Consider the following 24,136-nt stretch of genomic DNA (forward strand, 5'->3'; position numbering starts at 1 on the left):
GTCATTTCATTTATTCAAATCTTTTGTCTGTCCTTGAATATTTTTATTAATTTGTTCCAAAGTTTTTATTTGTTTTGGTTTCTCTGTCGCTTCAGTGGGATGCCTTTTAAATTTGACCAGATTTTTTTTTTTTAAGTAAGTTGAACCTCTGGGAAAATATCACGTTTTATAATCTGTAATATTAGCTTTCTAAACTGTCTCTTCAGTATGCCTGCCTCCCTAAACTAACAAGCTGTAGTGTTGTTTTTTTTTTTTAAAGATTTTATTTATTTATTTGACAGAGCGAGCATGCAAGGAGTGAGCACGAGTGGGAGTGGGAGGGCAGGGGGTGGGGGGAAGGGTAAAGGGAGAAGGGCAGAGAGAGAAACCACCCCCCACCCCACCCCTGCCAAGAGGGGCTGGATCCCAGGACCCTGGGATCATGACCTGAGCAAAAAGCAGACCCTTAACAGACTGAGCCACCCAGGTGCCCCCACAAGCTGTAATTCCTGCAGTCCTTAAGACAAATCAAATAATGGTTGCCTCCTTATTATAGGTAGCTATTATTCTTTAGTGACTGAGTATAAAGTACAACAAATTTCTGATGAAGGTGACAATGCATTGCTGACCAAAATTAGATATTAATGCAAATTCAAAATTTCAACTATTTAAGTATGACATTTGGGCAGCTTTTTATTAAGTGGAAGGAACAAACCTCTAATTATAAAAGTTTCATAAGGCACTCATGTGCCAGTCTGCCCAGCCTCCTTAGACCATTTATATGATTTATTTATTGCACCTGGGAGTCTAGGATCTTCTGCCTACATTAGCTGTCCTTATGCCCAAACCTGTTTTAGCCCAAACTGACTATTGCTAAAAGCGGCTACTATTCATGGAGTCTATTATGTGAGATCCAACTATGTGTTGCAACAAAGAGATGGAGTTGATTTTTAGTTAGATCTCTCCACGTCTAAACTCTTTGGGGACTTTGGACTACACTATAGGGCTTTCTAGCATGTGTGCCTGGATGTGTGTGTGTGTGTCTTGGAGGGCTTCTTTGTTGTTGTGAGAGCTCCATGACAGGAGGAAGAAGTGGTCATGGTTTCAGCAAACCTGTAACACTGCTTCTAAAATTTTTTGCAGAAATCTTTTACAGTATCCCTTTTTCAAGAAGTATACTCTATCAAGTACTTCAGTATATCTTACATTGTAATTTTGTAGATGTCTTCTGAACTGCTAATACTTGATAGATTCTAGGATCAGAATTTGGGGGGAACATCGTAATCCAATTAAGAAGAAATAGAGTCATCGCTAATATTGGAATTATCCATTCCAATTGTTAATTTGAAGTCATTAAGTACTAAGCAAGATTATAAGGTGAGCCCTTACCTTATTTTAGAGGGGAAAAAATAATTCAGTTCATTAAGAACCATTCATTTAAGTATAAACAATATAAATTCCAATTATAAATTTATGTATTAAAACAGCTTGAACCTTTGCTTTTCACACATAATGTGTTATATATCCTCTCAACCTTGGTAAAATACTTGTTTAAGCATTGTATGATACAGAGAGACTTTCTAGGCCAAATGAGTGTGGCTTGTTTGTGTATATTATGAAATAGTCCAGACACACTAAAAGGCATAAAGAGTAATACCCTATCCATGTACCTGAAACCCTGCTTAAGACATGAAATTTTACCCATATAATTGGCCCATGTACTTCTCTCTAGTTGCATAATCCTTCCTCTGCCTCAGAAATAACAATTATCTCCTTTTAAACATAATAAAAGCTATGTTTTTGAACTTTAGTACAAATGGTGGGGTACCGTGACTCTTCTGCAACCTGCTTTTTTTTTCACTTGCCATAATATTTTTTTTTTAAAGATTTTATTTATTTATTTGACAGAGATAGAGACAGCCAGCGAGAGAGGGAACACAAGCAGGGGGAGTGGGAGAGGAAGAAGCAGGCTCACAGCGGAGAAACCTGATGTGGGGCTCGATCCCACAACGCCGGGATCACGCCCTGAGCTGAAGGCAGACGCTTAACCGCTGTGCCACAGGCGCCCCTGCCATAATATTTTTGAGATTCATTTATGCTGATGCATAGGTCCATTCTTTTTTGCTGCTTGTACTCTTCCACTGTATGCCATAATTTCCTTGTCTCTTCTGTTGGTGGACATGTTTCCAGTCTTCGCAATTAATAAACAGTTTTCTTCTTGTGCACATATTTCAGATTCCCTAGGGTACCTTTGAATGAAATTCCTGCATCAAAAGATACCTCTTGGGGATGCCCACCTTCCCTGATTAAATTCTCACTGCTCTACACCCCTCCTTGCCAACACTAGGTATTATCAGATTTTTTTTTTTTTTTTTAGTTTGTTAGTCCTGTGAGTGATAGGTCTCATTATCTTGAATTTCTCTGATTCCTAGTGAGGTTGGACATCCTTTCTTATGTGTAGTATTATGGGTATTTTTTCCTAGTAAAATTGTATATTATGGCTGAAAATTATATATAAAATTGAAAGTACCATGAAGCAGTTACTACCAGAGAGAAATATACCATAACTGTATCTTTAGAATATTGTCAACTTTGCCAATTTTTGGAGAGGAAATAATTTGGCATGATTTTCCAATAGTATGTTAGAGCATGGACTTGGGAATTAAACTGATGCTTGAATCCTGGCTGCATTGTTTTTTGTTTGTTGTTGTTTTTAAGATGGGAAGGGAGGGGCAGAGGAAGAGAGACAGAGATTTATCATTTCGTGCCAATCAGGACATTAGCAACAGTGACCAAGCTGTCCAGGGTCACAGTGGATAGGTGGGAGTAAGCTTGCGACCCGGGATCTGCCTGGGTTTGGAGACTGTGAGTAACCATACGATGCGGGAGAGATGGCTGGGCCCCGTGGGGCTCATGGTGGGAATGCAGGCTTGTAGATCATTGTGAATTAACGTAGATTATTGTGAATTGACGTTATTTAGACTGTTCTCATGTCCCTTGTCACAGGAATTTCTCCGCATGGCTTCGAAAGGAGTGACCATTACAGTTCGCCTCATTCGTTCATTCGAGCATCGCAATTTCAGGCCTGTAGTATATCATGGAGTTAATTTGGACCAAACTACAAAGGAATTTATATTATTTCTAAAGCAAGGTATGAGATGTCTTAGTCATTTTGCTTTATTAGTATTTTGAAAAAATAGTTGACTCTTACATGGATGGTAATTTTTTAAAAATACTTTGAAAGATCTTAATCTCGGTTCTCAGCCAGGTACTAGGTCAGCACCTGCTCTGTTCAGCTAGAAGTACCTTCCCGAGGCTCATTTAGCACTGTGTATGCCCACCTCAGGAGTTAGTATCCCCGTGTGTGGCTTCTCCCTTTTTTTTTCCTCCTTTTTATTATTTATTATTTATTTTTTTAACTTTTTAAAAGATTTTATTTATTAGAGATTTCATTTATTAGAGAGAGTGAGAGAGAGAGAGAGAGAGACCATGAGCAGGGGGGATGGGTAGAGGGAGAAGCAGGCTCCCCACTGAGCAGGGAGCCCAATGTAGGGCTGAGGACCCTGGGATCATGACCTGAGCTGAAGGCAGACGTTTAACCATCTGAGCCACCCAGGCGCCCACTTTTTTTTTTTAATTAAAAAAAAATTAAGATCTAGGTTTTCTTATAAAGGGTTTATGTATTTGGAGGTTGATTAACAAGGGAATGCAATGTAGCTAATTGTGTTACCTGGCTGAGTGCAGAGACGGCCTCTGTACGGCCGGAAAACCATGAGAGCTGTTGTTCACTGAGATCACAGAAATGACAGCCAGGGGCGCCTGGGTGGCACAGCGGTTAAGCGTCTGCCTTCAGCTCAGGGCGTGATCCCGGCGTTATAGGATCGAGCCCCACGTCAGGCTCCTCAGCTATGAGCCTACTTCTTCCTCCTCCCACTCTCCCTGCTTGTGTTCCCTCTCTCGCTGGCTGTCTCTATCTCTGTCTAATAAATAAATAAAAAATCTTTAAAAAAAAAAAAAAGAAAAAGAAATGACAGCCAGACCAACTGATGCTATTTTATCATTTTGAGCGTAAAATTCAATAGGCAGGAAGTGAGCAAAGCCTTTTTTTTCCTTTCCAAAGATTTGATTTATTTATTTATTTATTTATTTATTTATTTATTTATTTATTTATTTATCAGAGAGAGAGAGAGTGAGTGCACAAGCAGGGGGAGCAGCAGGCAGAAGGAGAAGCAGGCTCCCCACTGAACAGGGAGCCTGATGTGGGACTTGATCCCAGCACCCGGGGATCATGACCTGAGCCAAAGGCAGACGCTTAAGCAACTAAGCCATCCAGGCGTCCCAAGTGAAGACTTTTGATAGGACCTCAATGGATTCCTAACCCGTTTTTAATTATCGAAGTGTTCTAGTCATCAACATTTGATAAAACATATAGAATGAGCTTTTATTATTTTAATTGAAATGTCATTTACATATGGTGTACAGATTATAATTCCATGAGTTTTGACAAATGTATTACTTTATATTAATTTTTTTTTTTTTACTTTGACAAAATTTCAGGCACAGAAAAGTTGCAAAAATAAGACAAAGAATTCCCACTTTGGGTAGTTTTACTTCTCAGTGTTACCTAGGTAAGGAGTAGGCAAGGTAGGTGACCTATACAGACGACAGACCAGTCAGTCTCCTTTGCAGTAACTGTAAAAGATTTTGTAAAGAGAACATAATTACTCCTTAAAGTAACTGTAGGCTGACATATGGAGCATTTGTCGTTATTGCTGTGTTCTTAATTGTTAGGGGGAAATTGAGAGTTGGTACTAAGATATTGCCAATTACAGCGTCTTGCTTTTGAAAAGAGAATACCAGAAGCGTATTTGGATTTTGAAAGAAAAACAAATCCCTATATTTCTTGTTTTGAAATCTTTATGCGTATTATGGATTACAGTGTTTCTTAGGATTGTCATAGTAAGTGCTGTGATGTTCTTGGTACAGTGCAGGGTAAGTTCTTCTCGAAGTCCTTGAGAATGAGGTGTAATCTTCAGGCCACTGCAGTGGCAGAAGATGCACCTCCACCCTCACCCCCCGTCACTGTGCTCTTCTCTTCCCAGGTACCATATAGGTGCCTTCCACATCAGAGCAGTGGTATGGGTCACAGCGTGATGTGCAGCCCTACCTGCCCACATCTCTCACCTGTGTTTGTAATAACATAACTGCTCCTTGTTTCAATTGTACCTGTGGGAAATGTGTCCCACTGACTAAAAGGTGAACTTTTGGGTGTGGGCTCTTGAGCTGTGGGCTCTGTGCCTAAGCCTGATTGGAGGCACTGTGGAGCTGCTCTGAAAGTTTGGTGGCCCACATATCTGCCTTTTCTAATTTTGTACATAGCAAAGACCAAAGAGTTTATTTCTGGGGAATTTTTCAAGTAATAATAACAGCAAACATTACTATGTGCCTGGTACTGTGCTGAGAACTTAAAACAGATGATCTTATTTCATCCTTTTTTTTTTTTAAGATTTTATTTATTTATTAGGGAGGGAGAATGTGGGAGTACAAGCAGGGGAAGTGTTAGAGGGAGAGGGAGAAGCAGGCTCCCCACTGAGCAGGGAACCCAATGTGGGACTCGATCCCAGGATCCTGGGATCATGACCTGAGCTGAACGCAGATGCTTCACCAGCTGAGCCCCCCAGGTGCCCCTTATTTCATCCTTCTAGAGTAGAAACTGTTCTATCCCATTTTATAGGTGAAGAAACTAAGGAACAGAGAGGTTAAGAACTTGCCTGAGCTTACATGGCTAATAAAAGGCAAAGCTGCAAGTCATCCTGGGCAGTTTAACTGTACCACATGTACTCTTTAAAAAAATTTTTTTTTAAATTTAAACTCAATTAATTAACATAGCGTATTATTAGTTTCAGGGGTAGAATTTAGTGATTCATCAGTTGCATACAACACCCAGTGCTCATTTCATCAAGTGCCCTCCTTAATGCCCATCACCCACCTCCACTCCAGCAACTCTTAGTTTGTTTCCTAGAGTTAAGAGTCTCTTATGGTTTGTCTCCCTCTCTGGTTTTATCTTATTTTATTTTTCCTTCCTTTCCCCTAGGTTCATTTGTTTTGTTTCTTAAATTCCATGTATGTGTGAAATCATACAGTATTTGTCTTTCTGACTGACTTCGCTTAGCATATGTACTTCTTTTAAAATGTAGACTCAATTAGCCAACATACAGTACATCATTAGTTTCAGATGTAGTGTTCAGTCATTCATCAGTTGCATGTAATGCCCAGTGCTCATCATATCATGTGCCCTTCTTAATGCCTGTCTCCCAGTTACCCCCTCCTCCCACCCACCTCCCCTCCTAGCATATGTACTCTTACGCACCACACTAAGTTGCTTCTATTCTGTTCTGCTTCACTTGCTAAGTGGGATCTCCAACATAAACGGATTCACTCAATGTCAAGAGTCTTTGCCTTGAGTGCCCCTTGCTCTAGTGTTTTGAACCCTGAAAGCTAGAAGAGTGGTTTGACACCGTGGCATAGTGAATTTTGCATACAGCCAGAAATGGTCATTGTGATGGATGATCTTTTGGGATTATTTTATTTTTTTGAGGGGGAGGAGTTATTTTAGATGTCTTCTTGCCTTTCTAACTGTTCTTCACCTTTTGCCATCCTTATTCTAGCTCGTTTTGTGTCATAACTTTTTCTCCCTCCGCAAAGGAACTTGAGTTAAACTGGATTCATACTTATTGAGAATCACTGTTTCCCAACATCATGCTATTAAAACCTAAAGTTGTATAAATATAATAAATATAAATACCTCTATTTGTAAATAAGTATAAATTAAATATATAAGATTATATTTATGTATTAGTATGTAAATAAGAAAATAAATCTGAGGTTAACATACAGGGAATGGACATTAATCAGATATTCTGATCAAAGATGTACTGTATGATACTACCTTATATAGACGACTAATTTTCTAGATTCAGAACAGTGTAGAAACCAATTGTCTAGATAATATAACACCTTTTAATTATTCTTTGATTTGGAAGCATTTGAATATTTTGTAATCCTTCAAGTCTTGATTCTGAAAAGTAAAATCAGTCCACCCATGAAACAGAAAAAAGCCGTAGAGGATTTGCCCAACCTTCTAGCTCAAAACTCCTTCCCTATCCCTCCTTACTCCTGGTGGTATGTTACTCTGTAAAGCAGCTCTTCTATTGGCTGAATACTAGAAGAGTTAGTTAGTTTGTATGTTTCTTTGTATCTGATGCTCCCGACCACACTTTGCCCTGTCATTAATGTCTTACCTAGTCGGCTACATTTGTTGCAATGAATGAGCCAATATTGAGGCATCATTAATTAATGTCCATGGTTTCTCTTGGTTTCCATAGTTTTTACCTAATACCTTTATACTGTTCCAGGATCTCTTCTAGAACTCCACACTACATTTAATTGTCACGTCTCCCAAGGTTCCTTTGGGCCATTTGGGTTCCTCAGATGTCTTCCCTGCTTGATGGCTTTCACAGTTTTGAGGAGCACTGGTCAAGCCTATTGTAGGACAGCTCTCTAGTGGAATTTGCTTGGGGAGTTCCATTCCCCCTCCTTTGAGGTGGGGATTAGCCACATCATTTATTTGGAATTCTTCTGCAGGGAAGTTTTTGTTTTGTTGTGCAAACTCTTCTGGCTCTGGCCGCTGGGGACTTTTCAGTTGTCTTCTGTGCCCCTCTAATGTGTGCCTTGTGTGTGTGTGTGTGTTGAGTGCTTTCTCACTTTCTGGTGCTATAAAATGCTTCAGGCTCATCGTGCGCGTACCCTGCCCCAATCCCAGAATCAGCCAGTTCTCAAAGGAGCCCCGGTTCCTGAGAGCCAGATCTGGGTACTAGGTTCTCTCTCCTCCTCGAGTATTGTTCTTTAAAAATCTCTCAGTTGAAAGAGCAAAGAAATAGATCAGCCTGTGTGCATACACATATCTATGAGTATTTTCATGTCACCATCTGTATCTGTATGTTAAACATGAGTCCTTCCTGATGTTTTACAGTCCATTCCAACATGTATCCTTCTGGCTTCCTTCCCTAGCGTACATTCCCACTCGAAGAGTGAGAAGTCTGGCTCCCATCATTTGCTCTCCATTTACTTAATTCTTTAATTCCAGTGTACAGAGTCATTAATCCATACCCTCTGGGAAGCAATTTGATGTTAACTTAGAGGTCAGCGCTTTTGTGCAGTTCCTTTTGCCTTAGACTTAAAAAAGCTCTTCATACTGACGTCAGCAGCTTTTCCTCCACCATCCCCAGGAAGGTTGTTTCATATATTTACAGTACGTCTTGATTCCCTTGTCACCGTCTGCATTCTTCCCTGGGATCCTCTGTCCTCCTAAATGGTGTAGGTTTTTTTTACTTTGCATATATTAAAGTTCACTTTTGATGCTATAAAGTTCTGTGGGTTTCAACAAATGAGTAATGTTGTGTCACATTACACTGACGTACAGAACAGTTTCACTGCCATAAAAATCCTCCATGCTTCACCTAGTCATCCTCCCCTGCAAGCCCCAGACCACCGCTAATCTCTTTACTGTCTCTAGTTTTGCTTCTTCCAGGATATCACGTGTTTGGATTTGCACAATATGTAGTCTTTACAGACTGGTTTCCTTCACTTAGAAACATGTATTTAGGGTTCCACTGTATCTTTTCATGGTACATCCTGTCTTCTTAATTTCCTTTAATCTGGAACAGCCCCCCACCTTTTGTCTGTCACTGTATTGATTTTTTTTTTTAATCTAGGTCCGTGTTCTTATAGAATGTCCTACAATCTGGATTTATTTGTTTTCTCATGAGTCCGGTTAAACATTTTTGGCTGGATTACTCTGTAGGTTGCAGGTTGATGGGCTATGACAAGGTAAGACTGACCTGCCACCTGTTTCTATAAATGAAGTTTCTTGGACCACAGCCACAATTGTGACCCAGACTGTATGTCACACAAAACCTGAAATGTTGATTAGCAGGCCTTTACATAAATAGTTTGTTGAAATCGGTGGAGGTGATTCCTTCCTGTTGCATCATTTCAGAAAGCACTTTATGTTGCTTTGCCCTGTCACTGGTTGTACATATTTCAGTCATTTGCTTAAGGCACTGTCTACCAGATTTCTCTGTTGTGAAAGGATCTTTCTGATTAATAAGTAGCGTACGGAGTGATAAACATTGAGACCATTCACCTATCCCGTTTCCGGTAGTTTTAGTATCTCTCGATGATCCTTACCTGAATCATTGATGTTTACAAAAAATCAGGATTTTTCTTACTCTGTGATTCCTTCTGTGTTTATTATTTTGCATTCTGCTGTAAAGAAGCAGTCGTCCGGTGCCCCTCTTTTTTAGAAAGGAACAGGGTAATATGCGGTAGCAAAGTCATAGTACGTTATCACCATGTCACAAAGGGACTCTTCCTTCAACGTTATGTTGAGGCAATGTTCTCTTGTTTGTACTGTAAAATATACTGTAGATTCTTTAGTTTAAACATTTAATTCTATAAACTTAAAATAGCACAAAATATTTTCTGTGGTTGTGACTTATGGAATGAGAGTTTAACAATAAAGGGGACATGTGAAGTGAGAGGCGGTCAGCGGTTATCTCTAGGAAGTAGGGAATAAGGACACTAGGGTAAAACAGAAGATTTCACCCATATCATGTTGTTTTATTTAGTAAAAAATAGTAAAGGATCCGAAGCAGTCATGACAATATATTAAATATGGTTGGTGGGTTAAATGAGTTTTCACACTTTTTTTTTTTTAAGATTTATTTATTTATTAGAGAGCAAGCAGGGGCGCTGGGGGCAGAAGGAGAGGGAGAGAGAATTTTAAGCAGGCTCTGCATGTGCCCAGTGTGGAACCTGACATGGGGCTCCATCCCACGACCCTGAGATTACAACCCGAGCTAAAACCAAGAGTCCGACGCTTGAAATGACAGAGCCCCCCAGGTGCCCCTACTTTCCACACTTTTTATGTTTAGATTATTTCATAATTAAAGTGAAAAGCATCTTGATAGATCTTAACCTTGGAATCTTACTGTAAAATCAGACAGGACCCCTTATTAGGTTATAATGTTGGTTCATCATTCTGATTGATGGTTGATATTTGGTATTCTTGCTCATACAGATTAGTCATTAAATTAGTCAATTTCATTTTTCCTGGAGGTGGTCATGCTTTCTTAAAAGTCTTCAAATGTAGATCTAGCATCTAAAAATAAGTTACAAATTATGTCCCTTTTATTTTTAAAGGCTGTACTGTGAGGTAAAGAATTATTTTATTGTCCATCGATATTTTAATAATGTTCAAAAGTTTATTGATTTTTATGTTGAAATGTATGTTTTAACATTTCAGACTTTTTTTTTTTTGGCATCCTAACTGCCAGCAGTATATTTATTAAGTTGCCTTATTTTACTAAATAATTTTTCTATAGATGCCTGTTATGGTGACCTAAATGAATGAGTAAAGTTAATGGTTACCTTCTTGTGAACTTTGCAATAATGAAATATTAAATTGGTTTTTTGCAGAATTCATCCTGTAATCCCAAAATCTTCTGGAAAAGTTCATTAGGTCTCAAAGTTAAGTTCAAAGGTGGGGAAAGATAAAATGAAAAGAAAACTCTGTGCAAAATGGAAAATACTTTCCAGAATGTAATAGATAAGGCACAGACTTTTCCTTTCAGCCAAGGTGAACAACAGGGACTGAACTTACTCTTCCATCTGAGACAACTGAAAAAACTATGCAAAATTCATGAAACAGTGGTTTTCAGAAATTGGACATCAGGCCCACAAGACAGTGGTCCCTGGGGTAGGAGAAACAAGCAAGGTGGCCCCTATGACTGTGCCACCTTACTGCCTGGAGAGAGTCTTTAGGCTACAGAGCAGGGCAGGGGAATGCAGGTAGAACTGAGTTCAGGAGTCAGAGCTGGCAGTCTGGAGTGGAGCCTGGAGAGTTCTTTGGCGTGGAGAGGGCTGAACGAAGAGAACACTCTGAACATTTGCAGAGTGTCTTAGAAGATTTGCAGAGCATGTATCTTCAGTTGAATACAGTTGGCACAAGTGTGTGAGGAAACTACCAGACGCCAGGTAAGGAACAACCTGAAGGTAGCAGAAGGCAAAATGCTCAGAGCTCATATAGGCCTGGGAATAGTCGTTTGTTTGTTTGTTTGTTTTAACACCGGCCAGAGTGGCAGACCTTGTAATTTACAGGTTATCAGGCAGAGTATCCAGAGGGGTATTGCTGAAATTGTAAGGCAGAATTAACCCTTGAGTGAATTCCACCCTACTCTCACCTAACAAATCTCAAAAGCAATACTCAAAAGGATATAACAGTTTCTAAGTAATTTAACAAAGCTCAGGGTGTTTATAGAAATACACAAATATCCAGCACTCAAAACAAGGTGAGATTCACAATGACCTGCATCAAATCAGAACTTACCAAGCGTGCAAAGAAGCAGGATGAACCATAATTCAGAGAGAAATCAGTCAGCCCAGAAAAGTTACAGATGACAGAATTAGTAAACAAGGACAATTGAAAGTTTTTATAACTATATTGCAAATGTTCAAGAAGGTAGAGGGACAATTGAACATGTTAGAGATGCAGGATATGAAAAAAAGACCCAAATGGAGCTAGAGATGAAAAAAATGAATTTGAGACGGAGATTAACGTGTAGATCAGATGGGGCAGAGGAAAAGATCGGTAAAATGGAAAACAAAGCAACAAAAGCCATCTAAAAGCATAGACAAAAGACTGAAGGAGAGATAAATAGAGCAGTAGAGAGGGGTAGGGCAACTTCCACTAGCCAAATATATATGTAATTGGAGGCCATGAGGATGGGAGCTGGAACAGGGGAACAGAAGACATATTTGAAGAAATGATGGTTGAAAATTTTACAAATGTGATAAAAACTATAAACCCACATATTGGAGCAGTCCAACAAATCCCCAAGCAAAAGAAACACCAAGGCTTATATAATCAAATTGCCTATAGCTGGTGATAAAGAGAAAATCTTAAAAGTAGCTGGAAAAAAATCCAAAAAACCACATAACGTAAAGAGGAACAAGGATGAAAGACATCAGACTTCTCATCAGAATCAATCCATGTCAGAAGATAGTGGAGTGACATCTTTAAAGTATTGAAAGAAAGTCAGTCTAGGATTCTATTCCCATCTTTCAGAAATGGAGGCATAATAAAGACTTTAGACATATAAAAACTGAGAGAGTCCATCACCAGGAGACCTAATCTATAGGAAATGCTAAAGGGCCTTCTTCCAACAGAAGGGAAATGATACCAGATGGAAATCTGGAGGCACACAAAGAAACGAAGACTACAGGAAATGGTAAACATGGGTAAATATGAAAGCCTTTTTTTCCTTATAATTTTTCTTCAAATATATTTCATCACGTGAAGAAAAACAGCAACAATGTGTTGTGGGGTTTATGGAAAATACATGCCCTAGCACAAAGGCTGGGAGGGGAGAAATGGAAGCATAAGATTCTTTCAGTATAAAGTGTTACAGTATTGCTTGGAGGTAGATTGATAAATTAAAGATGTTTACTACAGACTTTAAAGCAACCGTGTGCGCGCACACACACACACACACATCACCTAAAAGTTGTAGATAATATGCCACCAAAAGGGTTAAAATGGAATCATAAAAAATTGTGAAATAGGACAATCCAAAAGAAGGTAGAAGAAGAAATAACATGTGGACAGAACAAAACAAAATCCAAATAGCAAAGTGGTAGATTTAAGTCCAATCATATTAGTAATCACATTAAACGTAAGTGGTCTGAACACCCTAATTAAAAGACAGACATATAACAGGAAGTCCTAAATTATATGTTGCCTATAGGAAATGCACTTTGAATATAAAGATAAAAATCAGTTAAAGGTAAAAGGATGAAAAAATTATACCATGCTAATACCAATACCAATGAAAAGAAAGTTGGAGTGGCTATAGTGATATCAGGTAAAGTAGATTCCAGAGAAGAGTATATTACTAGGGATAAAGACTGTCATTTTACAATGGTAAGGCATCAATTAATCAAGATGACGTAATGATTCTAAATGCTTATGCACCCGACACAACAGAACTTCAAAAATATGAGGTCAAAACTAACAGAACTGCAAAGAAAAATAAATGAATCTCCAATCACTGGGATATTTCAGCATTGCTCCCTCAACAATTGATGGAACAAGTAGGTAGAAAGTCAGTAAGTTTACAAAAAACTTGAACAACACTATTAGACTAACTTGACCAAAGTGACACTTATAGAACACTCCACCAAACAGCAGAATACACATTCCTCTCAAGTGCACGGAGAACATTTACCAAGAGACTATATTTCAAGCCATAAAACAGGTCATGACAAATGGAAAAGGATTAAAGTCCTACAATGTATGTTGTCTGACTACAGTGGGGTTAGATTAGAAATCAGTGACAGAAGAATCTCTGGAAAATCCTGAAATATTTGGAAACTAAATAGCATACTTCTAAATAACCTGTGTGTAAAAGCAGAGATCAAAAGACAGAGTATTATGAACTGAATAAAAATGAATACACAGCTTTTCAAAATTTGTGGCAAACAGGTAAAACAGTACTTAGAGGAATATTTATAGGACTGGAAATGTCTAAATTAAAAAAGAGAAGAGGTCTCAAATTACTGATTTCAGCTTCTGTGTTAAGAAAGTTAAAAAAGTAAATTAAATCCAAAGTAAGCAGAATAAAAGAAATCATAAAGATTATAGAAGAAAATGGAAAACCAGAGAGAAAACCAATAATCAGCCAAAGCTGATTCTTTGAAATCCATGAAATTGATAAAGCTCTAGCTGGACTGATTGGGAAAAAAAAGAGAGAGAGAGAGAGAGAGAAGGCACAAGTTATCAGTATCAGCAGTGAGAGTCGGATAACAAAGGAATACATTAAACAATTTTATGCCGTAAATATGTTATCCCAGGGCAGTGGACAAGTTCCTTGAGAAACCCAAACTACCGAAGGCCACTAACAAACAGACAACCTGAATAATTCTGTATTTTAAAATGAACGGTAGTTAAAACATTTCTCACAGAAGACTCCAGTGCCAGTTCCAGTCACGGGTAAATTCTACCATACATTTAAGGAAGAAATAATCCCAATTTTACAGAAACTCTTCTATAAAACTCAAGACAAGGAAATACTTATCACCTGATTTTCTAAGGCCATCCTTACCCTGATATCAAAACCAAAGAGTGCAATTAGAAGAAAAAACAGCTACCGGGGCGCCTGGGTGGCACAGCGGTTAAGCGTCTGCCTTCGGCTCAGGGCGTGATCCCGGCGTTGTGGGATCGACCCACATCAGGCTCCTCTGCTATGAGCCTGCTTCTTCCTCTCCCACTCCCCCTGCTTGTGTTCCCTCTCTCGCTGGCTGTCTCTATCTCTGTCAAGTAAATAAATAAAATCTTTAAAAAAAAAAAAAAGAAAAAACAGCTACCAACCAACATCTTGAACACAGATATAAAAATTCATAACCAAATTTTAGCAAATCGAAGCCAACAGTATTTAAAGAAGAAGAATATATTATGACAGACACTTGAGGAAAGAAGATATGTGGTACCCACCATTGTTAGTCTAGTGAAGTGCTAGTTAAAGTCACAGTGAGAACACAACGCTCCCGCTGAAATGGATAGAATGAAAAAGGTCTATTAATGAAAACCCCAGTTTTGGCTAGGATGTGGAAGGATCAGATATGCTGCTAGTAGGAATGTAAAGAGGAACCACTTTAGAAGATGACTTGGCAATTTTTTAAAAGGGTAAACCAACCCCCAGAGTCAGATCCAGCCATTCCACTTCTGGGTGAAATGTAAGTGCGGGTCCTCATAGGACTGCCCACAGCCTTTGTTGTAGTGCAAAACGAGAAGCCGCCCGGTCCGTAAGGAAGTTGTTTGTTCTTTTTCTGTTCCTCCTCAGGCCTTTTTATACATATGTGCACCAAAGCTCTTATCTCACCATGATGGGTTGAATGGCAGGTCACTTTGTGCCACTGCAGAAGAGACCCCTTCTCCTTGCTGCCGAATGGGACGATTGGATTCTAGCCCTAGCTCTGACACCCTGGGCCGACCAGGACCTCGGAGTTCTAAACTGCCAAATGGAGGGTTTAAGTTCTATTTATTCATTCACGAATATTTTTAAGCACCTGATATGTGCCCGGCACTCTTTTAGGTCCTGGTAACACAATGAGGAACATCGACTGTGGTTTCTGCCTTCATGAAACACGTGATCTATTAACCTGTGATGTGCCGGACACGGGCTTCGGTTTCAGGAGCTGGGGCCTAGCGTCTTAGTCTCAAGGGTTATTTATGAATCAGTAGGGAAGAGAGACGAATAATTGAACAGACAGAACTGTGGTTGTAAGGAATGTTATGGAGGAAACCATTTGAGGGGAGACCCCGCCTTTAGCAGGGCCGGCAAGGGAGACCTCTCCGTGGAGTGGCACTTGAGCTGACACTGCGAGGAGGAAAGAGAAAGCGCTGTCATTTGCCTGTCACTGTCTCCTCTCTCAGAAGTCCAGACTGAACAGAAGACAGTGATTTGATTTCTCCGAATGTAGGCACCACTAAGCATGAGCGGTTTCACAGAGCCCCTCTGTTCCTTCCCTCCCGCCTTCACAGGGTTTCATTGTCTTGTTCAGGAACTGTAAGTGCTAATAAATTAAACAGATCTAATTCCTCTTTCTGATGTTTAATTAACACTTCTTCGGCCCAGAATTCGTAAGTGAGACACAAAAAGGAGAAAGTGAAGCTTCTGTTCTCTGGCAAGCCTAAGTCAGAGATTTCAAGTGTCGGGCAGGGGCATCTGGGCTCCAGACAGGTTTGCTTGGGCCTACAGTGTTTTAAAAGTCGGAAAATTTCACCTAAAACCCCAGACCTTTTTTTTTTTTTTTTTTAGTGTTTTCATTTAAATCTTTAGGGAACCAATTCCAATGGAATGCCAGCAGCCTGCTTTAATGGGGTGCATGCTCTCAGATCTCACAGACCCTCCTGTTTGACCCGTGCACTCACTCAGGCAATCTAGCTGGCCTGCATGCGAATGTGTTTGGCCAAGAATCGTTTTAGTTTTCTGTTTTGTGTTTGAACATCTATGCCTGGGACCAGACTGCTGAGTCGGATCCGCTCGTGCTGGGCTCGGTGGTTCTAATGTGTAGCAGGGGAGCACCCCACGTGTGAGACCAAGCCCCGTTACAGGTGTGACACGGACTATGTGCTCTCAAGAGTGGGGACTTGTCTTGGTAACTTTTTATTTACTTTGTCTCCGGAATGCCTGGTAGTAGGCATTTTAAATGCATTTGACATAAATGAATAAATTATATTTTAATTTTTGAATGTATTCAGCCTCTAAAAGGTAAATGTGCCTAGAAAAACACGTTTCCTAATTCAGATGTGTGGGTTTTTTAAGAAAGTTTTCTTTATAGATAACACATGCATGTAGTTTTAAGGTCAGAATGTAAAAGGAAATCAGTAAGAACTCTCCTTCCCGCTTCTGCTCTCTGACCAGTGCACTGTGCTCTCCCCCACCCCACGAACATATAAGCAAATACAAACATATATTCTTTCTTTTCCCCCGTTATACTCAAAAGTTGGCTGGCTTTAAAAATAATGGTCTGCCTTGGGGCGCCTGGGTGGCATAGCGGTTAAGCGTCTGCCTTCGGCTCAGGGCGTGATCCCGGCGTTGTGGGATCGAGCCCCACATCAGGCTCCTCTGCTATGAGCCTGCTTCTTCCTCTCCCGCTCCCCCTGCTTGTGTTCCCTCTCTCACTGGCTGTCTCTATCTCTGTCAAATAAATAAATAAAATCTTAAAAAAAAAAAATAAATAAAAAATAAAAATAATGGTCTGCCTTATGCTTTCCTTTAACGTATCTTGAAGATCTTATTAGTAGAGTACTTCCTCTGCCTTTTTTTTTTTTTATAGTTGAAAAATGTGTTTCATTTTTGGGGCACNTGCCTTATGCTTTCCTTTAATGTATCTTGAAGATCTTATTAGTAGAGTACTTCCTCTGCCTTTTTTTTTTTTATAGTTGAAAAATGTGTTTCATTTTTGGGGCACATTATTTTATTTATTAAGTCCACCCACTGGAGGGCATTTGGATTTTTCTGAGCATTTGCTCCTGTAAACAACGCTACAGTTAGTACCCTTGTATGTACGTCCTATTACACACACGTGTGAGAATGTATCTCTGTGATCAGTTCTTGAAGTGGAATTGCTAGGTCAAAGGGTACATGCATATGTAATTTTGGTACATTTCCAATTGCCCTCTGACATACATGCCCTCTCAGACATTTGAAATTCTGTTTTAAAAAGAATATTCAATACGTTTTTGTTTTGTCTTCTTTGCTGAATTAGAGTTATATTGTAGGTTATCTGAGTTTTGGTAAGAGTAGTAACACTCATCTAGAACATTGGTTTCCACCACTGGCCTGAACGAGTTCTCAGGTTCATATGCTAAATAAATGTCACCACTACAGAAAATAATATCTCACACATGAATGCTACATATTTCAAATGTACATAGATGTTATTGTATTTAATAAAATGACAGTTCATTTAATAACGTTACCGAATTCTTAGTTCAGCTGATAACAGCTCAACATTTCTTTAGTGGTTCCATTGTTTTAGATGACCTTTGGGTTTTGGTGGCATGTTAGCTAGCTTCATTTTGGGTTCTATCAAATTTTTCAAAGTAGCTTACTCTGGAGATTTAGGAGAATGCAGCAAAAAATTATGCATATACTGCAAGTTTCTGCTTGAATATAATAAAAATAATATTTCTCTTATAGATATTCCTTTAAGGACCAGCCTGCCACCACCATTCAGAAATTATAAATATGGTAAGTAATTTTACTTATTCTTTAAAATTGTGTATTAATATTATTTCATGTTAGTTTTATGTTGATAGTAGTTCGAATTTGGTTTTCAAAAGTGAGTTTACTATCTGTAAACAAAAACCAATATGGAAGTTTATTTAGAAATATAAGAATCCTGGTGTTATCACTGAAGTAAATTGAAATAGTGTATGAAAGTGAGCTATTTGTGAGGAACAAATAACATGTCTGGCAAACGATGTCTAAAATGAGTTTCTCGTCAGGTAACCAGGAAAGAAAAATGATTTCAGACTAGGAATTACAAGAAGAGATTGAACATTTTAAATGCCAGTAACTTGAGCATAGTATATAGTAAATTTGTATGTTGCAGTGGTTGATTAAGCAATGCAATAATGAGGGAAGAAGTTGGGTTTCATTATTTGGTGTAAAGATGGTACAGTTATTAACCTTCAGCATAGTGACACTCACCAAACTTTGAGACCTCACTTGAAAATTATGATGCATCTAATAAATATTCCTGTTAATTGGTACGGACATTTTTTGAAACATAAATTTTTATTACCTTAGATCATTTTTTGGAGTGGCTTTTAATTCTGTTCCCATTTGGTGGAGCAACTTATGACCTAAAATACTTTGAAATCACAATCTTCACCGTGTGTATGCATTTTAATATCCAGAGACTAATTGTGAGGTCATAAGGGGTAGTCAAGCAGAAGCTGAAGGCACTGAGTGGAAAGTACTTTGATTTATTGGGCTTAAAGAATTTACATACTAAATATTGAATAAGAGAAAGGAATAAAAAGCATGATTAAGTAAATATGAAGCTGCTCAGTTCTGGCTTTCGTAGCTTTCAGGGTATAATGACTTGCAATATAACCTTAAACTTGAATCAGTCTACAGATGCCATTTCCTTTTTGGCATGGTGTGTGTGTGCATGCGTGTGCATACATATTCAACCCTGTGTTCCACTTAAGTCATTTTGAAAGGTAAGTTTTAGATACCGAAAGCATTAGAATATCTGACTGTCAATCATCATGGTGGTAGATACGTACCTCTTACATTTTCCCACCTTATTAACACGGTTTTGTCCTAGGATTTGTATACTATTCAGGTGAATTGGCAGAAGAAGTGAATACATTTATCTGTGAAATGAGAAATTAGAGAACCACTAGGGTTTTGATAGACATTTAGTGACTCAGTCTGGGTTTGGCTCCGTAACAATATGCCGCTTTGTGTTCAAGAAGTAAGGCCACACGTTACTTTCTCACCTGTCCTTGTCCTTCAGTATTGCTCCCTGCTCTGTGGGAATAGAACACACTGGGTGTTGGGGAGTGGAAAGGGTGCAGAGTCCGATACCAGCTTTGCTGGTTGCTGTCTCCATGCCCGTGGGCAAAGGGCTGGCTCGCTGGCCAGGCCACAGAGAGTCTGAGATTTCTCAGGGCCCCTCCTCCTATTTAATTGGCATCTACATCTGTGATTGATTTATCCCGACCAGACTGTGTTCTAAAGCACATTGGATGTGGTCTTATTTTTAAATCCTTATCCCCTAGACGCTGTGCATGTGTGCAGTAAATATTGGTGGCTGTGCGGTGTGGGGCTGCTGATACTGTTTGCTTCATAAGGCCGTGTGAGATTAAACCACACTTGTGTGAACACATCAAATGCTCCCAAAATATATTCTTTTTATTTTTTTAAAGATTTTATTTATTCGTTAGAGAGAGAGAGAGCCAGAGAGCACAAGCACGGGGAGTGGCAGGCAGAGGGAGAAGCAGGCTGCCCACTGATCAACGAGTCTGACATGGGGTTCAATCCCAGGACCTGGGGATCATGACCTGAGCCAAAGGCAGATGCTTAACCGCCTGAGCCACCCAGGCGCCCCTATTCTTTTTATTTTTATGAGGTTACTTTCCTCAAGGAATTTGCACTTAGGGTACAATACCCACAGATGTTGTTTCTGTTAATAATGAAAATTTTTTTTAAAAAAGAAGTAAAAACAAGTGAAAGAGATTATTCAACAAGAAAAAGGACATTATTAGTGCAATATCTTTTGAGCTTGTTTCCCAGACTCTTACCAAGTCTTACTAGTTTCTTTTTTTTTTTTTTTTTTAAAGATTTTATTTATTTATTCAACAGAGATAGAGACAGCCAGCGAGAGAGGGAACACAAGCAGGGGGAGTGGGAGAGGAAGAAGCAGGCTCATAGCAGAAGAGCCTGATGTGGGGCTCGATCCCACAACGCCGGGATCACGCCCTGAGCCGAAGGCAGGCGCTTAACCGCTGTGCCACCCAGGCGCCCCCTTACTAGTTTCTGTTGGAGGAAAAAATCTGAAAATTTCTGTTGAAATCATTTCTTCTTCTGCTAAAAAAAAAAACATTTTTTTTTTTGTTTAAAAAAAAAAAAAAAAAAAAATGTGGCCTTCCTGTTGTGGGCTTGCAGGACCCATTAGAGCAAGGGTATTTCTAATAAAGGCTCATTAGCAAAATATGTAGAACATGAATAATATTTGGTAAGGCCAAACCACAGTTTTGCTTGTTGGTTGTAACAGACTTTAAGCAGGATCCTTTTACTTAAAAAACTGTTACTGGCTTTTCTAACTTGTCTCTAATAATAAATCGCTATCTATCTGTAATGAGAAAAAGATAATAGGTAACTCGGAATAATAGATAACCCAAAAGCCAATTTGTTTATTTTCTTGTGTACCTTCTGAGCTTATTTTTAGCAGTTGTGGTATATTTGCATTCCTAATATGCATTTTTTCACCAGGATTAGTTTTATTTTTAGTTCTTTGCAGTACATGGTTGCAGTGCTAGGATTAGGCTGACCTTGTGTTAAAAATTGCAATAGATAACTGAAAGTTGACTATTTAAAATAGTTTGGGTGATTCAGAGTGCCAGTTCTTAACTGGATGTCTACCCTATTTTGTATTATTAGAACAGAGTTAGAAATGAATTTTAGTTTAAGGTTAAGAGTTTGTCCAGATATAATAATACATGTAATCGTAATACGTTAATTAGATGGTTAAACAAAACTGAGTGAAGAATTGGAAACTTTCTGACTTGAAACCCGTTGAATGCTGAGCCTCTGCTATAATTAAGAGCTCACTGTTGCAAAGTCGGACTTCACCCAATGTGGAGAAATGACTTATTGGAAAAGCGCAGCGTAGCCTGACATCAAGATAAACAGATTAAGGAGTGAAGGAGGATTGAATAAAGCAGATTAGATGGTGTGAGCTTGTGCAACGTTTGAAAACCAAGAGGCAAATACTGATGATATTCTTTGGGCATTAGCGGCCCTGCTCACATTACCAGTGAGCCTGAGCTTGGAGAGTGCTAACAACTTGTCAGGATGATCGTTTGACCTCCTGTCACTGGATGTATTCTGAGAGATTACTAGGTTTTTTGAATTGCTTATGTTAACCTCTGACATTTTTTACATTATTTGCTACGTATAGCCTTTTGCAACTCCTAAAAACAAGATTGAGTAATAGCCACCTGTCTTCTATTCTAAGGAAAAAGGGGCCAAGTTCATTGCAGATTATGGCACCCAGCTGTGTGTGTCAAAGACCAAGGCTTTCAAATATCTTTATACAGCAGCGACCTTTAAGGTGATGATATATAAAAGTATTTTTTTTATTTTTTATTTTTATTTTTTTTTTTTACTGTGTACTAGATTTTTAAGTGAATGGATCATAAGGCAAGACTTAAGTTTCTCAGTTTAAGATGAAGTTTTAAAATAATCTTTCACAGAGACTTTTTTTTTCTTTCAGATAAACTAAAGATTGTTCATCAAGCACATAGAGCAAAGGTACGTTTCCCGTGCGCAGTGGTATCGGCACATAGCAAGTAGTCACTGTCAGCTGTCGCAGTGAATAAATGAATGAACACCCAACTTCTAAACTATTTCCCATTATGATAGCATTTTTTATTTCGTAAGTACCCTTTCTACAGCCATTAAGGAAAAAAACCCCACTAAGCCTCTGTTAGTAGTAGATCCTTTAAAAAAGTGTTAATTTTTAAAAAAGCATGCATGTTCTATATCAAGCACATATTTAACATAAAAATTAAATTTGCAAAAAAATGTTTTTTGAAGTTACTAACTTACAGGCAGCAGCCATACCCTCCTCATGCCATTTTCTTTGTAATCTCTGGTATACATACAGTTATTTGAAAGCTGATTAAGTTTATGGTGGGTATCTAGGACTAGAGAAGACAATGAATTTAGGTGAATTCAAAAATAAATACTTGGGACTCCCACGTGGCTCAGTCGGTTAAGCATCTGCCTTCAGCTCAGGTCATGATCTAAGGGTCCTAAGATTGACCCCCGCATCGGGCTCCCTGCTCACAGGGGAGTCTTCAGAATGCTAGTGAGGGTTATTCAGTTGTCCACACTCATTGAACTGAACTCCCCTTAAGATCTGAGCATTTTATTTGTGTGAAATTCTACCTCAATTTCACAAAACAACGGACATGGCAAAAGGGATCCAACATAAGACTTAAATGGAAATGCTTAGGATATCTGGATGGGAAGATGCATGAGCATGAAGATGTCCGTTTGTCCTTCATGTACGAATTTAATGCCACCCCATATATAGATGAATGAAAGAAGCTGATTATAAAACTGAAATGCAAAAAATAAATAAGAATAGGTAGGAAAAGGAAGAGAAAGGAGAGTGACTAGCCCTGACATATATTAGCCATATTATTAAACTCTAATAATTAAAACAGTGTGGTGCCGCCATATGGACTGTTAGGTCAATGGCACAGAATTAGAAGTCCAAAAATTGACCCAAAAATATATCAGAATTTAGTGTATAGTAAATATGACATTTTAAAGCTATGGAGAAAATATGAGGATTCAGTAAATGTTACTGGGACAATTGGGAGACATCTAGAAAACAGTGAGGTTGAATCCATATCCTTCACTTTATTCCAAAATAAATACTCACTGGATTAACGACTTAACTGTGAAAATAAAGCCGACAGGTGGGGACAGAGATGAAACTGATTGAACATGAGTGGATTGTTTGTTCAAGCTGGGTGACGGGTGTGTAGAAGGTCTGTATGTTTGAAATTCTCCATAATTAAAAGCTTTAAAAAAAATGAAATTGACAAAAACATTGGAAGAGAATGTAGAATTTTAAAAGTAATCTTAGAGTGAAGGTCTTTCTAAGTATGGTAGAAAACCCAGAAACTGTCAAAAATTGGTAATTCTACTTTATTCAAACATTCAGCACCTTTTTCTAGAAAAAAATAACACTAAGAAAAATTGAGGAACAAGTGAAAACAGAGAAAATTTTCTAACTTTTATTACAGAAAAGGCCTGATTTTCTTAGTATATGATGTTATTTTACAATTGCATTTAAAAAATTATCCTTTGAGTCCATTAACAAACAAAATATTTACAACTTGACTCAAAATAAATGTAAAGTCAGACTACAGTTAATCTCCATCTATTAGGTTGGCAAGGATCAAATGGTTTTGATAATACACCGTGTCAGCGACGCTGTGGGAAACAGGTTCTCTCAGCAATTGGTAGTGTTCCTATAAAGTGGGACGGCTACTCTGGAGAGTCATTTGGCAATATCTGCCAGAATAAAATTGCACGTGCTCTCTGACCTCATGATTCTCCTTCTAGGAACTTATCTTACACATAAAACTGGTACAAAGGCAAAATGACACATGTTATGAGGTTATTTTTTGCAGTGTAGTTTATGGTAGCGAGAGATGGAAACAACCTGAATGTCCATCCATGGGAACAGAGTGTGTATGTGTGTGTGTGTGTGTAACTCTTCAGTGGAATAGCCCACGGCCTTGATAAATGGAGGCAGCTCGTGTACTGATTTGGAATGATTTTAAGCTATGTTTTAAGAGGAAAGAGTCAAGTGTTAGAATACAGCATACAATATGCTGTTACGTGTTTGAAAAAGTTTACCTGTACATTTCTGCCTCCATGAATGTGTGCAGAGACAGCCTCTGGAAGGATATGCCAGAATTAGTGTTAGTTCTCTGGAAGAGAACTAGGCCACCTGGTAGATAGGGGTTGGGAGGAGACTTACTTTTCACTCCTTCCCTATGTGCTTGGGGAAGTGTGTGTCATGAATATGTGCTACCTATTGTAAAATGATTTTTTAAAAAAGATTTTACTTATTAATTTGACAGAGCACAAGAGAGCACAAGCAGGGGGAGCAGCAGGCAGAGGGAGAGGGAGAAGCAAACTTCCTGAGGGAGCCCCCACGTGGGGCTCAATCCCAGGACCCTGGGATCATGACCTGAGCCGAAGGCAGACGC

At 38.8% G+C, this 24,136-nt stretch overlaps 1 protein-coding gene across 9 annotated transcripts in view; it reads left to right on the forward strand.

Annotated features, from left to right (window-relative positions):
- The window catches only part of C2H2orf76 (chromosome 2 C2orf76 homolog), an 80,487-nt gene that overhangs the window by 20,268 nt on the left and 36,083 nt on the right, over positions 1–24,136 (forward strand). For 8 of the 9 annotated variants that reach the window (XM_019797884.1, XM_034654417.1, XM_034654416.1 and 5 more), the window contains 3 exons: positions 2,986–3,130; positions 17,805–17,855; positions 21,616–21,653. In XM_019797884.1, coding sequence (XP_019653443.1) covers positions 2,998–3,130; positions 17,805–17,855; positions 21,616–21,653 — 222 coding nt within the window. In that variant the 5' untranslated portion in view covers positions 2,986–2,997. Of the gene's footprint in view, positions 1–2,214; positions 2,327–2,985; positions 3,131–17,804; positions 17,856–21,615; positions 21,654–24,136 lie in introns of those variants that run through there. The other variant, XM_034654418.1, reaches the window with a different exon arrangement.

This window comes from Ailuropoda melanoleuca, chromosome 2 (genome assembly GCF_002007445.2).
Source record: "Ailuropoda melanoleuca isolate Jingjing chromosome 2, ASM200744v2, whole genome shotgun sequence".
NCBI classification, from domain to species: Eukaryota; Metazoa; Chordata; class Mammalia; order Carnivora; family Ursidae; genus Ailuropoda; species Ailuropoda melanoleuca.